The sequence below is a fragment of the Theropithecus gelada genome, chromosome 8 (assembly GCF_003255815.1).
Source record: "Theropithecus gelada isolate Dixy chromosome 8, Tgel_1.0, whole genome shotgun sequence".
Lineage (NCBI taxonomy): Eukaryota > Metazoa > Chordata > Mammalia > Primates > Cercopithecidae > Theropithecus > Theropithecus gelada.
The window spans coordinates 87,616,243-87,640,999 of NC_037676.1; the positions used below are offsets into that span (position 1 = coordinate 87,616,243).

A 24,757-nucleotide genomic window follows, 5' to 3' on the forward strand; every position below is an offset into this window, starting at 1 on the left:
GCACAGGCAGAGGAGATTTAATATCAATCATAAGGGCCCTAGGACTTTTGGAATGCTAAATGAACATTGGCTTCAACTTAAAGTCACCAACTGCATTCAACCCTAACAAGAGACTCAGCCTGTCCTTTGGAGCTTTGAAGCCATGCATTGACTTCTCTAGCTATGAAAGTCCTATATGCCATCGTCTTCCAATAGAAGGCTTTTTTGTCTACGTTGAAAATCTGTGGTTTAGTCTAACCACTTCATCAATTATCTTAGCTAGATCTTCTAGGTAACTTGCTACAGCTTCTACATCAGCACTTGTTTCACTACATTAGCACTTGTGGTTTGCACATTTATGTTATGGAAATGGCTTCCTTAAACTTCATGAACCAACCTAGCTTCCAACTTCTCTTCTTCAGCTTTCTCATCTCTCTCAACCTTCATAGAATTGAAGAGAGTTAGAGCCTTCCTCTGGATTAGGCTTTGGCTTGCAGGAATGTAGTGGCTAGTTTTATCTTCTATTCAGACCACTCAAACTTTCTCCATATCAGCAATAAGCCTTTTTCACGTTCTTATCATTAATGTGTTCACCTGGAGTAGCACTTTTAAGTTCGCTTAAGTACTTTTCCTTTGCATCTGCAACTTGGCTAAGTGTTTACCTCAGTAGGTCTCGCTTTCGGCTTGTCTTGACTTCTGACATGGCTTCTTCACTAAACTTAATCATATCTAGGTTTTGATTTAAAATGGAAGACATATGACTCTTCCTTTTACTTGGACACTTAGAGGCCATTATAGGGTTATTAACTGGCCTAATTTCAATATTGTTTTGTCTGAGGGAATAGGGAGGCCCATGGAGACAGACAGAGACAGGAGAATGGCCAGGAGTGGAGCAGTCAGAAGATACACAACATTTGTTGAATTAGTTCATAGTCTTATGTGGGTGCAGTTTCTCCTACCCCAGAACAGTTACAATAGTAACATCAAAGATCACTAATCACAGATCCCAATAACAGATATAATAATAGTGAAAAAGTTTGAAATATTGTAAGAATTACCAAAATGTGATACTGAGACATGAAGTGAGCACATGCTGTTGCAAAAATGGTGCCAATAAACTTGCTTGATGCAGGGTTGCCACAAAACTCCAATTGGTACAAAACACAGTATCTGTTAGCACAAAAAATAGTAGTGCAATGAAAGGAGGTAGGTCTGTATATACCACATTTTCTTTCTCCATTCACTGATGGATATTTTAAGTTGATTCCATATCCTGGCTACTCTGAATAATGCTGCAGTGAACACAGGAGTGCAGCTATCTCCTTGAAATACTGATTTCATTTTCCTTGGATATATATTCAGCAGTAGGATCGCTGGGTCATACGGTAGTTCTAATTTTAGTTTTTAAAAGAACCTCCATACTGTTTTTATAATGGCTCTGCTTATTTCTATTCCCATCTCCAATATGCAAGGGCTCCATTTTCTCCACATCCTTGTCAATACCTGTTATCTTTTGTCTTTGATTATAGCCATTCTAACAGGTATGAGGTGATATCTCATTGTGGTTTTAATTTTCATTTCCCTAATTATTAGTGATATTAAACATTTTTTCCATATACACATTGACTTATTGTATGTCTTCTTTTGAGAAATGTGTAAAAAAAGTTCATAAACTCATAAATTCTTTTTGACCTACAAAAAGACAGGCACACAATAATAGTGGCAGACTTCAACACCCCACTAGCAGTGTTAGATCACTGAAGAAGAAAAATTGAGGAGGAGGGGCTCCTCCCTAACTCATTCTATGAAGCCAGCATCATCCTGATACCAAAATCTGGCAGAGACACAATGAAAAAAGAAAATTTCAGGCCAGTATCCGTGATGAACATAGATACAAAAATTTTTAACAAAATACTAGCAAACCAAATCCAAAAGGACACCAAAAAGCTAATACACCATGATCAAGTAGGCTCTATTCCTAGGATGCTAGGTGGGTTCAACATATGCAAATCAGTAAATGTAATTCACCTAAACAGAATTAAAAGCGAAAACTATATGATCATCTCAATAGACACAGAAAAAAACTTTCCAGAAAATGCAACATCCCCTGATGGTAAAAAAACAAACAAACAAAAAAACACACACACACACAACAGATTAGGTGTCAAAGGAACATGCCTCAAAATAATAATAACCATCTATGACAGACTCATAGCCAACATCATACTGAATGGGCAAAAGCTGGAACCATTCCCCTTGAGAGCCAGAACAAGACAAGGATGCCCACTGTCACCCCTCCTTTTGAACATAGTAGTAGAAGTCCTAGCCAGAGAAATCAGGCAAGGGAAAGAAATACAGGGCATCCAAATAGGAAAATAAGTCAAAGTATTTCTCTTTGCTGATGATATGATTCTATACCTAGAAAGCCCTAAAGACTCTGCCAAAAGGCTCCTAACACTGATAAATGACTTCAGCAAAAGTTTCAGGATTCAATAATCAATGCAAAAAAAAATTAGTAGCATTTCTGAACACCAGTAACATTCAAGCTGAGACTCAAGAACACAATCCCATTTACAATTGCCACAAAAAAATTCAGTTACCTAGGAATACAGCTAATCAATAATGTGAAAGATCTCTTACAAGGAGAACTAGAAAACACTGCTGAGACATCAGAAATTACACAAGTGAATGGAAAAACATTCCATGCTCATGGACTGGAACAATCAGTATCTTTAAAATAGGTATGCTACCTAAGGCAATTTACAGATTCAATGCTATTCTTACCAAACTACCAATGTCACAGAATTACCAACAACTACTTTAAGATTTATATGGAACCAAAAAGCCCAAATAGCAATCCTAAGCAAAAAGAACAAGGCTGAAAGCATCACATTACCTGACTTCAAACTACACTATAAGGCTACAGCAATCAAAACAGCATGGTACTGGAACAAAAACAGACACATAGACCAATGGAACAGAATAGAGCACCCAGAAATAAACCTGTACACCTACAACCTTCTGATTTTCAACAAAGCCAACCAAAAAAAGCAATTGGGAAAGGATTCCCTATTTAATAAATAGTGCTGGAATAACTGACTAGCCGTATGCTAAATAATGAAACTGGACCCCTACCTTTCACCATGTAAAACAATTAAGATGGATAAAAGACTTAAATGTAAGATGTCAAACTATAAAAATTCTAGAAGAGGCCGGGTGCAGTGGCTCATGCCTGTAATCCGAGCACTTTGGAAGGCTGAGGCAGGTGGATCACGAGGTCAGGAGATCGAGACCATCCTGGTCTCGATCATTCTCTACTAGACCATTCTCTACTAGAAATACAAAAAAAAATTAGCTGGGCGTGGTGGCGGGCACCTGTAATCCCAGCTACTCGGGAGGCTGATGCAGGAGAATGGCATGAACCCTGGAGGCAGAGCTTGCAGTGAGCCGAGATTGCGCCACTGCACACCAACCTGGGCAACAGAGCAAGACTCTGTCTCAAAAAAAAAAAAAAAAAAAAAAAAATTCTAGAAGAAAACCTAGGAAATCCCCTTCTCAACACTGGTCTTGGCAAAGAAATTTTAGCTAAGTCCCCAAAAGCAATAGCAACACAAACAAAAATTGACAAGTGGGACCTAATTAAAATAAAGAGCTTCTGCACAGCAAAAGAAACCATCAGCCTACAGAGTAAACAGACAACCTATAGAATGGGAGAAAATATTTGCAAACTATGCATCTGACAAGGTGAGATCTATAAGGAATCTATAAGGAACCATATAAAGAATCTATAAGGAACTTAAATCAGCAAGCATAAAACAACCCCATTAAAAAATGGGCAAAGGCGGGAGGCAGAGGTTGCAGTGAGCCGAAACTGCACCACTGCACCCCAGCCTGGGCAACAGGGTGAGACCATGTCTTTAAAAAAAAAAAAAAAAAAAGGCAGCAAAGGATATTAACAGACACTTCTCAAAAGAAGATACACAAGTGGCCAACAAACATGAAAAAATGCTTATGATCACTAATCAGAGAGATGCAAGTCAAAACCATAGTGAGATACTGTCTCATACTAGTCAGAATGGCTATTATAAAGTCAGATAATAACACACACTGGCAAGACTGTGGAGAAAATGTAATGCTTATACTCTGTTGGTGGGAATGTAAATTAATTCAGCCACAGTGGAAGGCAGTTTGGAGATTTCTCAAGGAACTAAGAATTGAACTACCATTCGATCCAGCAATTCCATTACTGGATATATACCCAAAAGAAAACAAATCATTCTACCAAAAAGACACATGGACTCACGAGTTCATTGCAGCTCTTTTCACAGTAGCATAGACATGGAACCAACGTAGGTGCCCATCAAGGGTGAATTGAATAAAGAAAGTGTGGTACGTATATGGCATGGAATACTACCTAGCCATAAAAAGAATGAAACTATGTCCTTTGTAGCAACATGGATGCAGCTAGAGGCCATAATCCTAAGTAAATTCATGCAGGAACAGAAAACCAAATATGGCATGTTCTCACTTACAAATGTGAGCTAAACACTGAGTACAGATGGACATAAAGATGGGGCCAATAGATACTGTATACTACTAGACAGGAGAGGCAGGCAGGGGAGTATGGATTGAAAAGTCACCAATTGGTTATTGTACTCACTGCATGGTTGACAGGATCTGCACCCCAAACCTCAGCATCATGTAGTATACCAGTGTAACAAACCTGCACATGTATCCCCTCTGTCTAAAATAAAGGTTGAAATTCAAAACAAACAAACACAGAAAACAATTCAGTTTTGTTGATCTATATTTCTAGCCTGTATTTCATTTATTCCTGCCCTGATCATTATTATTTTCTTTTTTCTATTAACTTTGAGCTTAGTTTGTTCTTGTCTTTCTAGTTCCTTGAAGTATGTTAGGTTATTTGAGATACTTTTTAATGTAGACATTTGTTGCTATGAAATTCCCTCTCAGTTTTCTCTAACAGTCCAAGTATTAAAAAAAAAAAAAGAAAAAAAAATCCTGTTAGAACTGCTTTCGCTGTATTCCATAGCTTTTGTTATGTTGTTTCCATTTTCATTTGTTAAGATACGTTAGGTTATTTGATATCTTTTTTGATGTAGACATTTGTTGCTATAAAATTCCCTCTTAGAATCCTCCCTAACTAATTTTATGAGGCCAGCATCATCCTGATACCAAAACCTGGCAGAGACACAACAAAAAAGGAAAATTTCAGGCCCATATCCCTGATGAACATTGATGTGAAAATCCTCAATAAAATACTGCAAACCAAATCCAGCAGCACATCAAAAACCTTATCCACCATGATCAAGTTGGCTTCATCCCTGGGATGCAAGGCTGGTTCAACATATGCAAATTAATAAAAGAGATCCATCACATAAACAGAACCAATGACAAAAACCACATGATTATCTCAATAGATGCAGAAAAGGCCTTCAACAAAGTTCAACAGCTCTTCATGCTAAAAACTCTCAATAAACTATAGGTATCAGTGGAACGTATCTCAAAATAATAAGAGCAATTTATGACAACCCACAGCCAATATCATACTGAATGGGCAAAAACTAGAAGCATTCCCTTTGAAAACTGGCAGAAGACAAGGATGCTGCCTCTCACCAGTCCTGTTCAACATAGAATTGGAAGTTCTGGCCAGGGTAATCAGGCAAGAGAAAGCAATAAATGGTATTCAAATAGGAAGAGAGGAAGTCAAATGGTCTCTGTTTGCAGATGACATGATTATATATTTAGAAAACCCCATCGTCTCAGCCCAAAATCTTCTTAAGCTGATAAGCAACTTCAGCAGTCTCAGGATACAAAATCAATGTGCAAAAATCACAGGCATTCCTATACACCAATAACAGACAAACAGAGCACCAAATCATGAGTGAACTCCCATTCACAGTTGCTACTAAGAGAATAAAATACCTCAGAATACAACTTACAAGGGATGTGAAGGACCTCTTCAAGGAGAACGACAAACCACTGCTTAAGGAAATAAGAGAGGACACAAACAAATGGAAAAAACATTCCGTGTTCATGGATAGGAAGAATCAATATCGTAAAAATGGCCATACTGCGCAAGGTAATATATAGATTCAATGCTATCCCCAAAAAGCTACCAATGACTTTCTTCACAGAATTGGAAAAAACTACTTTAAACTTCATATGGAACCAAAAAAGAGCCTGTATTGCCAAGACAATCCTAAGCCAAAAGAACAAAGCTGGAGGCATCATGCTACCTGACTTCAAACTATACTACAAGGCTACAGTAACCAAAACAGCATGGTACTGGTACCAAAACAGATATATAGACAAATGGAACAGAACAGATGCCTCAGAAATAACACCACACATCTATGACAATCTGATCTTTGACAAACCCAACACAAACAAGCAATGGGGAAAAAATCCTCTATTTAATAAATGATGTTGGGAAAACTGGCTAGCCATATGCAGAAAACTGAAACTGGATCCCTTCCTTACACCTGATACAAAAATTAACTCAAGATGGATTAAAGACTTAAACATAAGATCTAAAACCAGAAAAATCCTAGAAGAAAACCTAGGCAATACCATTCAGGACATACGCATGAACAAAGATTTCATGACTAAAACACCAAAAGCAATGGCAACAAAAGCCAAAATTGACAAATGGGATCTAACTAAAGAGCTTCTGCACAGCAAAAGAAACTATCATCACAATGAACAGGCAACCTACAGAATTGGGAGAAAATCTTTGCAATCTACCCATCTGACAAAGGGCTCATACCCAGGATCTACAAAGAACTTAAACAAATTTATAAGAAAAAAACAATTCTATCAAAAAGTGGGTAAAGGATATGAACAGACACTTCTCAAAAGAAGATATTTATGCGGCCAACAAATATATGAAAAAATGCTCATCATCACTGGTCATTAGAGAAATGCAAATCAAAACCACAGTGAGATACCATCTCACACCAGTTAGAATGGCAATCATTAAAAAGTCAGGAAACAACAGATGCTGGAGAGGATTAGAGAAATAGGAATGCTTTTACACTGTTGGTGGGAGTGTAAATGAGTTCAACCACTGTGGAAGACAGTGTGGCAATTCCTCAAGGATCTAGAACTAGAAATACCGTTTGACCCAGTGATCCCATTACTGGGTATATACCCAAAGGAGTATAAATCATTCTATGATAAAGACACATGCACACATATGTTTATTGCAGCACTATTCACAATAGCAAAGACTTGGAACCAACCCAGATGTCCATCAATGATAGACTGGATTAAGAAAATGTGGCACATACACACCATGGAATATTACGCAGCCATAAAAAAGGATGAGTTGATGTCCTTTGCAGGGATGTGGATGAAGCTGGAAACCATCATTCTCAGCAAATTATCACAAGAACAGAAAACCAAACACCACATGTTCTCACTCACAAGTAGGAGCTGAACAAGGAGAACACATGGACACAGGGAGGGGAACATTACACACTGGGGCCTGTTGGGGGATGGGGGGCTACGGGAGGGATAGCATTAAGAGAAATATGTAATGTAGGTGCAGGTTGATGGTTGCAGCAAACCACCATGGCACGTGTATACCTATGTAACAAAACTGCACGTTCTGCACATGTACCCCAGAACTTAAAGTATATATGTATATATTAAAAATTCCCTCTTAGTTTTCTCTGACAATCCAAGCATTAAAAAAAAAAAAAACCCTGTTAGAACTGCTTTTGCTATATTTCATAGATTTTGTTATATCATTTCCATTTTCATTTGTTATTTTTCAATTTCCCTTTGTATTTTTTCATTGACTCATTAGTTGTTTAAGAGCATGTTGTTTTTAAATTTCCATGTATTTGTGAATATTCTGTAGTTTCTCTTGTTAATGAGTGTGGTCAGAAAAGATACTTGTAATTATCTCAGTCTTTTAGAATTTGTTATGATTGGTTTTTTGGCCTCATATATAATCTAACCTGGAGAATGTTCCATGTGCAGTTGAGAAGAATGTGTATTCTACTACTGTTGGATGGATGTTAGGTTCATTTGATCTGGAGTATAGTTTATGTTTGATATTTTCTTATTGACTTTCTCTTTGATCTTTCCATTATAGGAAGTGGGCTGTTGAAATCCCCTACTATTATTACTGTTTATTTCTCCATTCAGATTGATGCTTTCTTTATATATTTAGGTGCTACAATATTGGGTTCACACATATTTACAATTGTTATATCTCCTGTTGCTGAATTGACCATTTTATTATTAGATAGTGACCTTTGTATCTTTTTATAGTTTTTGACTTAAAATCTATTTAATCTGATATATGTATAGCCACACCTGCTTTCTTTTGGTTTCTATTTGCATGGAGTATATTTTTCCATTCCTTCATTTTCGGTCTGTGTCCTTACAGGTGAAGCAAGCCTCTTATAGGCAGCATAAAGTTGAGTCTTTTTAAAAAAATCCATTTAACTACTTTGCCTTTTTATTGGAGCACTTAATTAACACTTACATTCAAGGTTATCATTTATAGGTAAGGAGTTAATACTGTCATTTTGTTGTTTTATAGTTGTTTTGTAGACATTTTCTTCCTTTACCTCTATCTTCTTTTGTGGCTAAATTATGTTGTTGTCTAGTGGTATGTTTTGATTCCTTGCCTTTTTATGTATCTGCTATAGGTTTTTGTTTTGTTGTTACCATGAGGCTTACAAAAAAAATATCTTACAATGGGGTATTTTAAGCTGATAACAACTTTGATCACATAAAAACAAAAACAAACAAAAAAACCTTAACAACAGAAAAGCCTCTACGCTTTTATTCCAGTCCCCTCCTCACATTTTGAATATTTGATGTCACAAGTTTTATCTTTTTATATTGTCTATTGCTTAACAAATTATTGTGGCTATTACGATTTTTAATAGTTTTGTCTTTTAACTTTTATACAAAATCCAGAATACTTTAATTCTGTGATGATGCTGCATAAATTGCTTATATCTTTAGTCAGTGTACTTACTTTTAACAGTGAGTTTTAGACTTTGAGATTGTTTTGTGTTACTCCTTAGCATCCTTTTTTTTTTTTTTTGAGCTTGAAGACCTCCCTTTACCGTTTCTTGTAAAACAGTTCTGGTAGTCATTAATTCCCTCATCTTCTGTTTTTCTGGAACAGGCTTTATCTCTTCTTCATTTCTGAAGGACAGCTTTGTTGGGTTTGGTATTCTTGGCTGGCAGGGCTTCTTTCAGCACTTTGAGCACTGAGGCAGGCCAGAAGCTTGGGGCAGATGTGGCCAGCACAGGAGTGGTGCACATCTGAAGCCAAAGTTCACTGAGATATCCCTGGTGTTGTGAGATGTCCAGAGCCCTGGACTGCTGACATCAGCCTGGCATTGGTGCAGCCCAGAAATTGAGTTTGCCATGAAAGCCTGAAGCCTGGGGCTGTGTGATCCTGCTTGGCACCAGGCTGGGTCTAGAGCTTCAGTCCATGGGTACTAGCCTGGAACAGGGGGTTGTGGTGGTCTCACCAGTGTTGGGTTTTACTTTGGCAATCCTAGCATTGGTGCTAAAGGGATGGTGTTTCTCTCCTTGCCATGCTTCTTAGGGTTGAGGGAAGGATGATGGGGTAATATAAAACTTCCCTTCTTACCCTCTTCAATGTGACTTTTCTTAATATTGTGCTGCATCCAGATAGTATAATCTCTCACATGGCTTACTTAGCTCTTGTGAAGGTATGTTATAGCATGGATACTTGTTCAAATTGATGTTTCTGCTGGGGAAAGTTGCTGAAGAGTCCTACTCTGCCATCTTGCTCCATCTCTTCCTAAATAAATCATTGTTTTAATTTTGCCAGTGAAGACTGATTGTTCTCAATTAAGAGTCCATAAGTTTCCTTTTACATCTAATATTTTTGTGAAAGTGAGGATATATTTTCTGATGTTCCTTTTCCAACCTTAAATGCAATCACTGAAGTAACATACAAATAGTAGAAAACTTGGGGAAAGGTTAATATAGTCTAGAGTAAAACTTGCCCAGTATACAACCACTCACGGAGAACTACTGTCAACAATTTTTAGCATTTTCCATTTCTTACATCTTTTTATAGCTGAGATCAAATGTTTATTTTTCCTACTTATTAATATTATTATAGTTTTTGAGGCAGAGTCTCTCTCTGTCACCCAGGCTGGAATGCAGTGGTGAGATCTCGACTTACTGCAACCTCCACCACCGGGCTCAAGCGATTTCTCCTGCCTCAGCCACCCAAGTAGCTGGAATTACAGGCGTGCACCACCACACCTGGGTAATTTTTGTATTTGGGTAGAGACGGGGTTTCGTCATGTTGGCCAGGCTGGTTTTGAAGTCATGGCCCCAAGTGATCCGCCCACCTCAGTCTCTGAAAGTGCTGGGATTATAAGGCATGAGCCACTGTACCCAACCTGTTTTTCCAAATTGTAAACATGATTTAGAATGTCTTCATAATTTTGATCTGTCATATTACCCAGAGTTAGCCATTCTTATTAGTAGGCGTATACGTTTTTATGTTTTTTTCCTATTTCATACAACAAATGTGTTCACAGATATGTGCCCCATTGTTCTTTATTTTAGTAGTTTCCAGATTATAGTTATCAGAAAAAGAGAAATGGGCAGTTCCACACTTTTCACACTGTGAGGGGTGTTTGGAAGCACCTACCTGAGCCTTGAGGCTTGGTGATACAAAAGCCATAAAAGGCTTCAGGGAGTAGCTGGGAACTGACCTAGTAATTCCGATGTTATCAATATATATCAAATTTAAGAATTTAAGGTTATATTACACCTCTACGTAGAACAACATTCAGACACCTACAACATCCTGCCTAGTCTGGCCCTCCTTCCTCTCTCACCTGGTCTATGCACTCCCTCTTAGATGACTCCAGTCTCACTGACTGTTTCAGCACTCTCACATGCCCTCTTCTCCCACCTCAGGGCTGCTGCACAGGCGTTTCCTGCTGCCTGAAATGGACTTCTGCATGTGTGTAAACACACATGCACACACACCACCACCACTGTACCACACATATACAAACACACACTGGCCACTTCTCTAAACTGTCTGATCTGGTTTTTTTTTTTTTTTTTTTTCCTTCTTTTAGATGTTTTTGTAGGCAGATCAGTGGTCCCTCAAAGATGTTCATGTCCTAATTCCCAGGACCTGTGAATATGTTCAGTTACATAGGAAAGGGGAACTAAGGTCAAAGTTGCTAATCAGCTGATTTTAAAATGGGGAGATTATTCTTTCTTTTTTTTCTTTTTTTCTTTTTTTTTTTTTTTTTTTTTTTGAGACGGAGTTGCCTGGAGTGCAGTGGCATGATCTCGGCTCATTGCAACCTCCGCCTCCTGGGTTCAAGCAATTCTCCTGTCTCAGCCTCCCAAGTAGCTGGGACTAAAGGTGCCCGCCACCATGCCTGGCTGATTTTTGTATTTTCAGTAGAGATACTCGGGTTTCACCATATTGGTCAGGCTGGTCTCGAACTCATGACCTCAAGTGATCCTCCTGCCTCAGCCTTCTAAAGTGCTGGGATTACAGGCGTGAGCCACCACGCCCGGCCAAGATGGGGAGATTTTTCCTGGAATATATGGCTGGGCCTGTTGTAATCAGAAAGTTCTTAAAAGTGGAAGAAGAGAGTGAGAACCAAAGAGGTGGAAGCTTGAAAATGACCTTTCTGCTGTTGGAAGACGGGGTCATGAGCCAGGAAGTGTGATAGCCTCTAGAAGCTGGAAAGGCAAAGAAATGGATTCTTCCTTAGAGCATCTAGAAGGAGCACAGCCTTATCAATATTTTGATTTTAGATCAGTGAGATCCATTTTGGACTTCTGATCTATAGAACTATTAGATAATAAATTTGCTACTATTCAACCATAAAAAAAGAAGGAAATCCTGTCAGTTTTTGACATCATGGGTGAACCTGGAGGATATTTTGTTAAGCAAATAAGCCAGGCACAGAAAGACACATGATCTCATTTATATAGAGAGTCTAAAATAGTCAAATTCATAGAATCTAAGAATGGGATGGTGGTTACCAGGAGCTTGGGGAGATGTTAGTCAAAGGATACAAAATTTCAGTTAGACAAGAATAAATTTGAGAGATCTAATGCACATCATTGTGACTATCGTTAAAAACAATGTATTGCATTCTTGAAAATTGCTAAGAGAATAGAATTTGAGTGTTCTCACCACAAAAAAAAATGATCAGTATGTGAGATAATGGATGTTAACTGGCCTGATTTAGCCATTCTACAATGTATACATATTTCAAAACAACATTTTGTAAATGATAAATATGTACAATTTTTAATTGCCAATTTTATTTTAAAAATTTGCGTTGTCTTAAACAACTACATTTCTAGTCATTTGTGACAGGTAGCAATGGAAACTAAGGGAATATAGTGCATACAGAGGCTTGTCCTGACTCTTTCCTTAATCTGAAGTGACTAAAGTAGGTTCCTGCTTATTCTCCTTCTCAGCAACCTGGGTTTTTGCCTTACTATCCTTTATCACAGTATGGAATTACTTATTCCTTTGTTTGCCCATGTTTCGCTGTATGCCAGGGACTGTCTTCTGTATTACCAATGCTGACCCAGTCAGTCCATTATAAGCTTTCAACAAATAGCTATTAGTTTTTAGTTAAGTGAGAGGACATTCCTAGTCAGCAAGACAGTATATGACAGAGCCAAGAGGCAGAGAAAGATGTGGGTACATTTGAGAGGCTATAAATCAGATGACTGTTGCATGAAGAGAATATTGGATTGCAGGCAGATTTACAGACCTAAACTAGATTAGAGGCAGGGAGAATAAGAAATGGAGAGATTCTGGTGACTTCACATTGTGGAAGTGACAGAACCTGGTGCTGAGTCTATGGGAATAGGAAAGTGGAAATGACAGAACCTGGTGCTGAGTCTATGGGTATAGGAAAAATTATCAATGACTGCCATATTGCTGGCTTGGTCAACGGAGTAGATAGTGGTGATTTTCACTTAGAAGTTATCAAAAGGGAGAAAGAATTGAGAGGAATGGTATATTCAGTTCTGGACATGAATAAGATGCCTGTGGAACATCCTAGAGTAGGTCTCTGGCAGCCTATCGGAATTACAGATTTGGAACCCAAGATAAAGTTGAGGGCTTCCTGTCTGACTTGGATATGGTTGATTTATGAAGTTTATGTAAGGAAAATGGCGTTTAGCAGAAAGAGGAACAAGAATGGAACTCTGAAACACTAGTAGTTCAGTAACAGAGGGCAGAAGAAATGGAAAATAAGATAAGAGAAAAGCCTGAGGGTATGGTAACACCAAAACCAGGGAATGATGTTTTAGGGATGAGGGAGTAGCCAGCCAGTGTTGAGTGCTACAGAGGATGCAATAGGACTTCATAGTGTCCACTGGTTTTAGTAATAGAGGTAATTAAGGTTCCAGAAAACATTTTGGGCTTTTAGACAGTTTATACTAAAGAATTACTGGAGCAGAACATAATAACCGTTTTTAAGTCCTTTACTTAATGTTGTCAAATTACAAAAAGATGAAATTAGTTTTCAGTCCAATAGCAGCATATGATTGTGACCAACCATCTCACAGCATCAGAAGTAGCATGGTATCTCTGAGTTTATGTCCTGACTTTATAATGTTTAGTGCCTTTGGGCAAGTTACTCAGCCTTGGTTTCCTCATTTGCAAAAATGGGACAATAATATTACCTACCTCATGTGGTTATGATTAAAGAGGTTATCAAAATGAGTTTTTACTTTTAAAGCACTTAAACAGCATCTGGCACATAGTAAATGCTACCTTGAAGTGTTTGTTGGATAAATGACAGATACGTAGATGGATACATAAAATAAATGTTGGGTATTCTAATTTTCTCATATTTTGCAAATATGAAAAGTAATGAATAGTACTTTTTTTCAGTCAACTTTATATATATAATTTACAGACATTAAAATGCTCCTAGCTGGGCGCAGTGGCTCACACCTGTAATCCCAGCACTTTGGGAGGCCGAGCGGGCAGATCACTTGAAGTCAGGAGTTCGAGACCAGCCTGGCCAACGTGGTAAAACCCCATCTCTACTAAAAATTTAAATATTAGCTGGGCCTGGTGGTAGGTGCCTGTAATCCAGCTACTCGGGAGACTTAGGCAGGAGAATTGCTTGGACCCAGGTGGTGAAGGTTGCAGTGAGTGGCGATCACGCCACTGCACTCCAGCCTGGGCAACAGAGAGAGACTCCATCTCAATCAATCAATAAAATGTTCCTATTTTAAGCGAACAGTTAAATGAGTTTTGATAAATACTTGTACCTGAATGACCATCACCTCAACCACATGTGGAACATTCCCATCACCCCAAACAGTTCCCTTTTGTCTCCTCCCAGTCAGTCCTCAACTTTATCCTCAATCCCAAACAACCATCACTCTGCTTTCTTTCCTATGAATTAGAATACTCTTTTCTAGAGTTTCATGTCAGTGAAATCGTACCATATGTACTCTGTGCTTAGCTTCTTTCACTTGGCATGTTTTTGGGATTCATTCATGTTGTAGCATGTACCACTGGTTCATTCCTTCCACTCCCCGAGTGGTATTTTGTTTTACGGAGGTACCACACTTTGCTTATGAATACATTTACTCTACTAAATGTATAGTTTTGGCTGTTATGAATACTGCTATGAATTCATGTATAAGCCTTCGTATAGATACACTTTTATTGTTTTAATGTGTATTCCTTTATTATTCCTTTATTAACTCATTAAAAGTCTGAAAACTTTTTCAAGAATATTAACTTTTTTTGTTTTTGTGAGTTCTGTATTTTGTCCATGTTTTATTTTGTGGTTTTTATATTTTCTTTTATATGTTTTAATTATTGAGATAGTCAAATCTTTTTTATTCTATATATTCTTCAGTTCCCATGAAGGAAATTTTTGACATTTTGCTGTATACGCATGTATGTTTGTGTATGTGTGTGCACAGTAACTTGGGGGGTTTTAATCAGTTTTGAGAATGGGCTGTTGGCAGTTATGAAGACAGCTAACATGAAAGTTGAGGCGTAGTTCATATTCACTATAATTTCTTCAGGATTTTTTAAATTATTTAAAAATCCATGTGCATTCTAGTAGATTCTGTCTAGTACATTTTTCTTGAATATGACAAGTCTAGGTTCCTGACACCATTTGTTATCCTTTAGGCAATGAGATTTTGTGTATAACTTAGTTTTCTGATTAGCTTAGGTTTATCCCTGTTGTTTTTTTGTTTGTTTGTTTTTCTTTTTTTTTTTTTTTTTTGAGATGGAATCTCTGTCACCCAGGCTGGAGTGCAGTGGTGCGATCTCGGCTCACTGCAACCTCTGCTGCCCGGGTTCAAGCGATTTTCCTACCTCCGCCTCCCAAGTAGCTGGGATTACAGGCGCCTGCCACCGCACCTGGCTAATTTTTGTAGTTTTAGTAGAGACAGGGTTTCACCATCTTGGCTGGTCTTCAACTCCACCCGCCTCGGCCTCCCAAAGTGCTGGGATTACAGGTATGAGCCACTGTGCCCGGCCCTCTTTGTTTTTTTTTTTTTTTAATTTTTTTAATTTTTAAAATTTTTGTAGAATTTAATACCATGCCCGGCCATGCCAGACACTCTTCTGTTTCAAATATTATACTCATTTAGTCCTCACAGCAACAATATCTTCATAGTTATCTTACAGATGAAGAATTTGAGGCTAAGTAGCTTGCCCAGGGCCACACAGCTAATAAGTGGGGTCAACCTCAGAGCCCATGTTCCTAAGCTTCATGCTGTGTTACTGACAGGGTGAGGTTAAATATGGAGGCCGGGCACGGTGGCTCACATCTGTAATCCCAGCACTTTGGGAGGCCGAGGCGGGTGGATCATGAGGTCAGGAGTTCGAGACCAGCCTGGCCAACACAGTGAAACCCCGTCTCTACTAAAAATACAAAAATTAGCCAGGTTTGGTGGCATGCGCCTGTAGTCCCAGCTATTCGGGAGGCTGAGGCAGGAGAATTGCTTGTACCCAGGAGGCGGAGTTGCAGTGAGCCGAGATTGTGCCACTGCACTCCAGCTTAAACACCAGAGCAAGACTCTGTCTCAAAAACAACAACAACAACAAAAAAGGAGGTGCAAATCTCAGTAGTAGAATAGCAGATTCACACTTAATCTTTCTCCTATTTTAGGAAGTTAATACTTAAGAGAATTATTATTTATTTGTTTTTTTTTTCCTTTTTGAGACAGGGTCTCACTCTGTCACCCAGGCTAGAGTGCAGTGGTACAGTCATGGCTCACTGCAGCCTTAACCTCCTGGGTTCCAGTGATCCTCCAACTTTAGCTTCCCAAATAGCTGGGACCGCAGGCATGTACCAATTTGTCTGGCTAATTTAAAATTTTTTTTTTGTAGAGACAGGGAGCTCCCTCTGTTACCTAGGCTGGTCTCGAACTACGGGGGACAAGCAGTCCTCACATCTCAGCCTCCCAAAGTGCTAGGATTACAGGCATGAGCCACTGCATCGACCAAGAGAATTTTCAAAGTATGCAATTGAAAACGTAGGCAAGCAATCTCTAGATCTGAATAATTTATAGATTTCTGAGGTTCAGCAATATTTTCCTAAATAGGCACTTTATCAAATATCTTGTTTTCATTTGAGTCATCTTCAATGATTTCTATTGGTAAGACAATAGAAATGAATTTCCTTTTTTAAAAGTTTATACAAAGTTTATTAAAAAAATTTTTTTAAAGATTTAAAGCTTATGCATTTCAGAAATATCAAGTACAGTAGCAGTTAGTTTGGAGTGACAAGACGACCCCTGAAAATTTTTTAAGGAGATTTCCTTGTGGTAGGGTAGTGACTGGGAATTGAAACATGCAGCTTCTGGAGGGAGCGCTTTGCGTCTTTAAAGTTATTTATTCTTTTATATTTAATTTCCTTATTGATTGGTAGCCCCTACAGACCCATTGAAAACACATGGTGGCCTCCTCCAGGAACTATTTCCTGTTTGCTCCCACCTTAAGTAATCTCTCATTTTTCTATCTCTTGTAACATTTTGTCTACTTTAGGTACTATTTCATTTTTTAAACCTCATTCTGTAAGGTGTTGGTCACAGTCCCAGAGCTTTAGACATGTATGCAATTTTTTGTTACTGTTTATTATTTTTCAATAATAAGTAGAAATTAAGATCTTTCTGTTTTTTCAGACCATTTAATACACTTTATATGAAACTTCCTGTAGACAATTGTTATTTGAATTGCTTCTTCAATGCAGTTATATAACTTGGAAACTTTTGGCTGTGCACCAAATTTATTTAAAGTCATTTGAAATTATATAAGTCCATTTGAAAATGTTTTACCAAAAATGTATTTATGAATATGCAGTTAATGCTAAATTCCACCTTGATCATTCATTAGCTTTGTGAATCTGTTTCCAATATAACAGGGAGAACACCAAAGCTGCCATGAGCATTGAATTAGATAATGTCTCTGTAAGATTCTGTTACACAATTATCCTGTTACTGACTTATAAAAGGTTCCTCTTAATTGTGGATTGAAATCAAACATTCTGCATTAACATCTAAAGATATATATTATCTTTAACAGTGTTTAAAATTAGGTAATAATTAGTCCAAACCTCATCATGGAATAGATCAACATAAAGTACCATGTGGCTGAGTTGAAAGCAAGTTCTTTCAGTTTTTATTTTAATTCTCATTAAAATAATCTACAGGCAGTTTTGGAGCATCACTTGGGGTCCTTCTCATCTTATTTTCAAGTGGAACTGACTGGTTTTAGATAGTACTTCTGTTGCATATTTTCTATTTTGGGATTCTGGCCTGCTTCATTGTAGTGTTAGTTTCTGAATCACAGTAGCTAAACTATTGAGTGTACATGTATTGACTCTTGTGATTTTGGAAGACAGCAAATAAAGTACCTGCTTTGCGTGGAGAACCTGAAAGACAGGGTGTTTCCTATTATTGTTTTGGTATTAGCCTTTTTAATACAACATCGTGGTCCACCAGAAGAACAACCCTGAGCCAATGAGCCTCAGCTAACCCTAACTCAAATAAAGCTACCACATAATGTCTCTCCCTATCCAGAGTTAACACCGAGTCTTAGTGGGCTCATTTGTTCAAATGAAGGGATGTGGCCTCATGATTATTAAAGCCGTTTTTAGCACTTATGGACTACCTGTCTCAGCTTTCCTGGTTCATTTGTCTTGAGCACCTCTTAGAAGCATTGCAAGCTTTAATTTTATTCCACCTATAGACATTGCTTTGTTCACCTTTGGTTATATTTTTAGAACAGGATTTAATATTTGGAGGGGAGATATAATTCTTTCAGAGGAATATTTTTGTTTGTTTTTCTGTAAACTGAGTTAATGTGATACAATTAGATGCTTCCTTTATGGCTGTATAGGTAAAATCATATGAGAGTAAATGTAGCCTTTTAAAGTAAATGTGATTAAGACATGCATATACGTATTCAACAGTTACAGTGGCAAGCATGGGATGAGAATGGTGACTTGCTTTGCTCTCCACCTACCCCTTGTCTGCACCCAGACAGCTGTCCAGGCTGGAGGAAAATGGAAAATAATGCTGATAGGTCTCACTTTAAATTCATGATCGCCAACTACAAAGGGGCCAGTAGTGCTGTCCAGCATTCCTTCCATGCTACCTATTGTCTTGCTTTTTTATATGAATATTTTGCACTTTCTCCTCTCCTCTCAACCATTAATGGCTCCTTTCCTTTCTCCCCCATCCCAATGCTGATGAGAGAATAAAAATCAACCAGAAGGAAATGTCTAACCTTTCTCCCTACCTGGTCTACTAATGTACCTATATCTGTACCCAGGTACTCTGCTGGACTTCAGTTATTAATATACCCTGTTATTATCTGAGGCCAATCCTCACTTATTGAATTCATATCCCGCCTTGCCTACTTATGGCCATCTCGAGCAGTCGTCCCTTCTCTCTTCTGCATTGTTAATGATTCCTCTTCCTTCTTTATTACCAGATCATTCCTATCAGCATACTCACATGTTGAAATAGCTCCCATCTTTAAAAGGAAAAAAAAAAACTTCCTGGAGACCCCATAGTTCCCTAAAAATATTGCCCCATTTCTCCTTTCCTCTTGGCAGCAGAACTCTTCAAGAGTTGTCTACTCTAGCTTTCTTTCCATTCTTTCTTGAAATTTCTCCATTAAGACTTTCAGCCCCACCTCTCTGCCAAAACAGCTCTGATCAAGGTCACCCATGATCTTTCCAAAGGCAAATCACTGATCAATTCTAACTTGCTGTGATAGCAGTACTTGACATGGTCACACTTTCTTACACTTTCTTTCCTTGGATTCCGAGACCCCACACTTTCTGCTTTTCTTCTGATTTCAGTGGCAGGTTGCTCCCTCATTTCCTAGACCTTACATTTCCCGAGAGCTGGTTCTTAACCTTCCCTTCTATGCTCACCTCCTGTATCAAACTAGTGTATTCCCTCTTGTAAAATGTCTATTTGCTGAAGACTACGGAATTTATATTTCCAGCTTGGATCTCTCCCCTAAGCCACACACTCTCATGTCCAGTGGTCTCCTTGATTTCTCCCCATGGATGTCAGAAGGTCCAAGGCCAGTTTCTTTATTTCCAGTGCCCCAAACTGGTTCCTTCTGTAGTTTACCTTATCTGTAATTGCTCTTATCAAAAACTGAAGTAATTTCTGATTCCTCTCTAGAGACCTGCTGCTTGCCGTACCTTCAAAATATATCCAGAATATTAACATTTTTCACCATCTTCATAGCTACCCCTCCATACCACCACCATCTCCTGCATGGATTATTGCCATCGCCTTCTTGTTGGTCTCCTTTCCTGTCTATATCTCCTTTTTCCATTTTCCCTCTCATTATTCTGCCACACTGGCCTGCCTGCCTCTCCTTGAAGGAGCTAAGGACCCCACACACTTCAAAGCCTTTGTGCTTGCTGCTTCCTCTGCCCAGAATGTTCTGCCACCAAACATTCACAGGGGTCTCCTACTCCATTCAAATGTTCAAATATCACCTTGTCAGAGAGCTTTTTCCCTGAAAATCCTATTAGATATAGCACCTTCCTCTTGCCTGCATTCTCTCCAAACATAATTATTTGTATATTATTAACTTCCCTCCCTTCTTTGAGGGCAGGGACTTTGTTCTGTCACAACTATATCTTTAAGACCCAGAACCAAGCCTGGAACATTTTGGTGTTAAATGAACGGAGTAAGGTAGTGGTGATGGTGGTGGTGGTGGTGGAGATTCGTGGTATGATTCTGTTAGGTATTTAAGCCCCAAATTAGTTTTTAAAGAATTCACACACAACTTTTTCAAACACTATATAAAACAAGGTAGGTCTGTATACACACAAACTTTAACCAATCTTACACACAATCTTACCCGCAATCCGTTTCAACCTGTATTTGATGATGAGGCTGACTAGCCAATATTTAAGTAATCACTATGCAGTAGACCTTGTGCTAAGATTATCCAGTTTAACTCCCACAATACTCCTTTCAGTATATGTTATACCATTTTATGAAAAAGGAAATGAGGCTTAGTGAGCATACGATGAGGCCAGCTGAAGATAGGAAGTGGCAGCCCTGGGATTGGATCTCAGTGTGTTTAGCTTCAGAATTTCTTAAGAATGATGGGACTGGCTGGGCACCATGGCTCATGCCTGTAATCCCAACACTTTGGGAGTTCGAGGCCGGTGGATCATCTGGGGTCAGGAGCTCGAGACCAGCCTGGCCAACATGGTGAAAGCCCATCTGTACTAAAAATACAAAAATTAACCAGGCGTGGTGGTACACACATGTAGTCCCAGCTATTTGGGAGGCTGAGGCAGGAGAATCACTTGAACCCGGGTGGTGGAGGTTGCAGTGAGCCAAGATCACACCACTGCACTTCAGCCTGGGCAAGAGAGGGAGACTGTCTCAAAAAAAAAAAAAAAAAAAAAAAGAATGATGGGACTTTCTAAAATAAAAGCCTCCTGGAGATTCTTTTACATATGATCTGTACATGTTAGTCATTTATAGGTTTACATACTTAAATAGTAAAGTATTTGAGAAATAATGTTTAGTTTTAGAAAATGGGCTTAAATGTTGTGATTGTTAAGCAGTAATAAATATAAATGATAAACAAGACACCTTTTTAAAACTTTGAGCTACAAGTTAAATCTCATGGCACTTTGCCTAATGACCTAGGCTAGCTCTTGTGGTCTGGTTCATACAAACATGTTCTGATACCAAAACCAGTGTGCTGTTGCTATGGCTGTGAACGCTTTTGTGAGTACATAGATACCAATAACACAGAGCCATGGCTTGGAGTTCTCTGAGTTACTTCTCTAGAGAGAGGAAAGTGAGAAATGAAACCTCAGCTTCAGATTTGTACCGTTAATTTTGCAGTCGTCTATTGTTCTTCATAAAAACAGCCTCGAAGTTGAGAGTAAAAATTCTATGAAGGTAGATGAAACAAGAATGGAATTGCTAAGTACAAGGGAAGAAAGTATCAATGAAACAAACCATGGCTAGTCCTACTGTTAATTTTCTGGTTCTCTAGAAGGGACAGAGCCAAGTTAGAGTTGGAGAACAAAGAGCCCCACCATCCAGTTTTTCCTCCTTCTGCCACATCCTGCTTACTCTCCTGGTCCGCTGAGGCATGAATCCCCTTCCTGAGGAAGACCTGAATGATGGGACAGTAGTAACCTGGGGGTTTTGGTGGCACACACAAAAAAATGGGTTTGAGAGAACTGACATTTCTCTCTAGATCCCAAATGCCTGTACAGTGAGTATAGCTGTCAGTTGCACCTGCTCCAGGGGGAAGGCAGGTCCAGATTGCAAACACTGTGCTGAGCTAGGTTTTTACAGAATGAAGAAAGTAGTGATGCTCTCTGGGAGAGCTATTAACCAATTATGTGAAACTAAATCCTGTTCATTTAGATATTTTAGATAATGTGCTGAAAATTGTCAGTAGAGACATAAATATTTGTAACTACCATGAATCTTAAAATGTGGCTCCACATTCAAAACAGGCTATTGTCTAATCCACTCTGAAAACTCCTTTGAGGTTCTCTTTGTTCTTCTGAGAACAAACATCAAAAATGTGAATTGGAACTAATCAGAAGAATTGTACAGTGTTGTTTAATTCATAACATGATAGCATATGTTGTTTTCATTGATCTTATCTAATGTGAATGCAACTACCAAGTTTTTGTATAACAGCTGCTAGTGCAATCTTGAGCTATTGATTCTGATTTCTTGTTGATGGGCTTTGTGTTAGGATGGCATGATTCATTCCTCTGTTTTCATTATGAGTTTAAAAATGTAGATATTGACTTTAAGGTATTATGAGTGTACATATAGTTCAGAATTTCCAAGTGTCTTAATTACCAAAGTAAATTGCTGAGATGTAATTCTTTAAAATTTAAAAAATAAATAATGCATCTTTAGATGAGACTGTTTATGAACACAGAAATAAGATAGGAGGTGACATGGATAGGCAATTAGTAGCTCCTCCTCAGGATTAGTCCATAAGGTGACACAAAGTATTCTTATTGTGTTCTTTTATTTTTGCAGGCTTTGTGTCATGACCTTAATTTCTTTCTCTGTTCCAACATCTGCTGGCTTTTAAATGGAATACTTTCTTTGGTATTTGCAATGTTTGGGAGATGCTTTGAACATGCTTAGCTATTGTCCCCAAGCAACTGACTGGGTCAAATTTGAGATTGGACTTGCTGTGGACTTAATAATCAACCCTTTTTGGCTTTAAAATATGACTTGCCCTTTATTTCACTGTTCTCGTTGTCTTTCCTAAACAGGCTGCTGATACTTTGGCTGTGAGGCAAAAAAGGAGAATTTATGATATCACCAATGTCTTAGAGGGAATTGACTTGATTGAAAAAAAGTCAAAAAACAGTATCCAGTGGAAGTAAGTTGCAAACCAGCACCCTCTTCTGAAATCTTTATTTTTCTTCTCAATGCTCTGTAAAATTTGACCTTCCCAATGTTTATCTCTCTCAAATCTTCTGTTTCAGCTAGGCCCCTCAGCTGTCCCTGAACACCCTCTCTGGACCTCTTTGTCACTCCTGTGTTGGGGTGTTCCCTTGCTCTCTTGGATGTTGGATTTTCACTCTTAAAGTTCAAATCTTACTTTCTTCCTCGAGGTATTACTCATTTGGCACACATTGCATACTATCTTGTATTAACCTCTTCCTAAGTCTTGACCCATCCTTGAGAGCAAGAACTACTTTCATAGGAATTTGTACTTTGTAAATAGTAATTGATTGAAATGCATGTTGTCATTAATTGTGGCCTGGTTATACGTTTGAATGTAACAAACAATTTCTGTTCTTCTAATGTGTCCCCTTTGACTATCGTTTTTGTTTTGTTTTGTTTTAGCCAAAATTCCACCAAAACATTAAAAGGTTGTAATTTATTTTACCAGCACCTCAGTCACATCCTGAGACTGCTAGGTGTGACTGCTGAGCGCACACTTTTGGCACCCAGTCACCAACCAGTCTGGCCTTCCAGATGACAAAAAAACATTGTAGGGAAGATTGAGAATTTTTATAATTTGGTTGTTCCTGTCAATAAATTTTCTAAGCAAGAGGTACGGTGTTTAAAATTTTTAACATTTTTAGTGCTTGATTTTAAGAGTGCAAAGACTTCTATCTTGAATATATTACTAAATAAGTCAGTTTTATTACAGTAAAAATTAAGTGATATTAACCTAGATCTGATACTGAGGATATTAATTCTCATATGTTTTTAAGAGGTGTAGGTGCTGGCTGTAATACTAAAGAAGTCATAGATAGATTAAGATATCTTAAAGCTGAAATTGAAGATCTAGAACTGAAGGAAAGAGAACTTGATCAGCAGAAGTTGTGGCTACAGCAAAGCATCAAAAATGTGATGGACGATTCCATTAATAATAGATATCCTTTTAAATAAGTTATGCATATACATATAGCTTTGGAATATGTATGTATAAATTATTTCAGTCTGAAGATCATTCACTTTGTTTTTAGACAGTTTTATAAGTAAATATAACATTTTAATTTTATGATATTCTTATAATATATACTAATATTTTTTAAATGTTACATTTTTAAGTGATATAGTACAGATCCATTAGCATTATTCCTGTGGTGCACCGAGGGAGAAAAAGAGATTAATCGACTTTTGGTCTACCTATTGATAGAATGCGGTATGCTAGCCAGTGTGCTTAGGAGATCTGTGAATATTAGAAGCCATTGTTAAGTACATATGTATTTTTAAATAATTATGTTCAGTGTTCTGAAGTATAAAATTCAGCAGCTCTCAAAGTTTTGAAAACTTTTCATTTAAAGATGAGATATCATGGGCCCACAATCAATACTTGATACTTTCTGCCTAATATGAACCCCAAAATAGTTCCTGCTGGAGAACAGGGGTCTAAGTCATGTGTGCCTATCATATATTGGGGGAAAACATTATTGATATATCCATGTGTTTCTTACAAACCACTGTCTTCTCTTAGATATCTGTGATTCTCTTAGTTTATAAACTTACCTGTACTCATAAGGAAACTAACCATATTTTACCTTGTAGCACCTCATGAAATTTTGACTAATGTATACAATATAATTTACTTTTCACATTTTCATGTATTTGGTGAACAAGTCCATGATCTCATTTGTTATTTCCTTTCTATGGATCAGAGCCCCTTAACAGTTGGAGAACAATGGGAGTTTTCAAGCTGTGTTCTGTGGAGCTCTGAAATTCA

General features: G+C 38.0%; 1 protein-coding gene across 4 annotated transcripts in view; it reads left to right on the forward strand.

Annotated features, from left to right (window-relative positions):
* Positions 1-24,757, forward strand: part of E2F5 (E2F transcription factor 5) — a 47,222-nt gene that overhangs the window by 10,550 nt on the left and 11,915 nt on the right. For 3 of the 4 annotated variants that reach the window (XM_025394657.1, XM_025394656.1, XM_025394658.1), the window contains exons 2-3: positions 22,812-22,921; positions 23,766-23,927. In XM_025394657.1, coding sequence (XP_025250442.1) covers positions 22,812-22,921; positions 23,766-23,927 — 272 coding nt within the window. Of the gene's footprint in view, positions 1-8,394; positions 8,522-22,811; positions 22,922-23,765; positions 23,928-24,757 lie in introns of those variants that run through there. The other variant, XM_025394659.1, reaches the window with a different exon arrangement.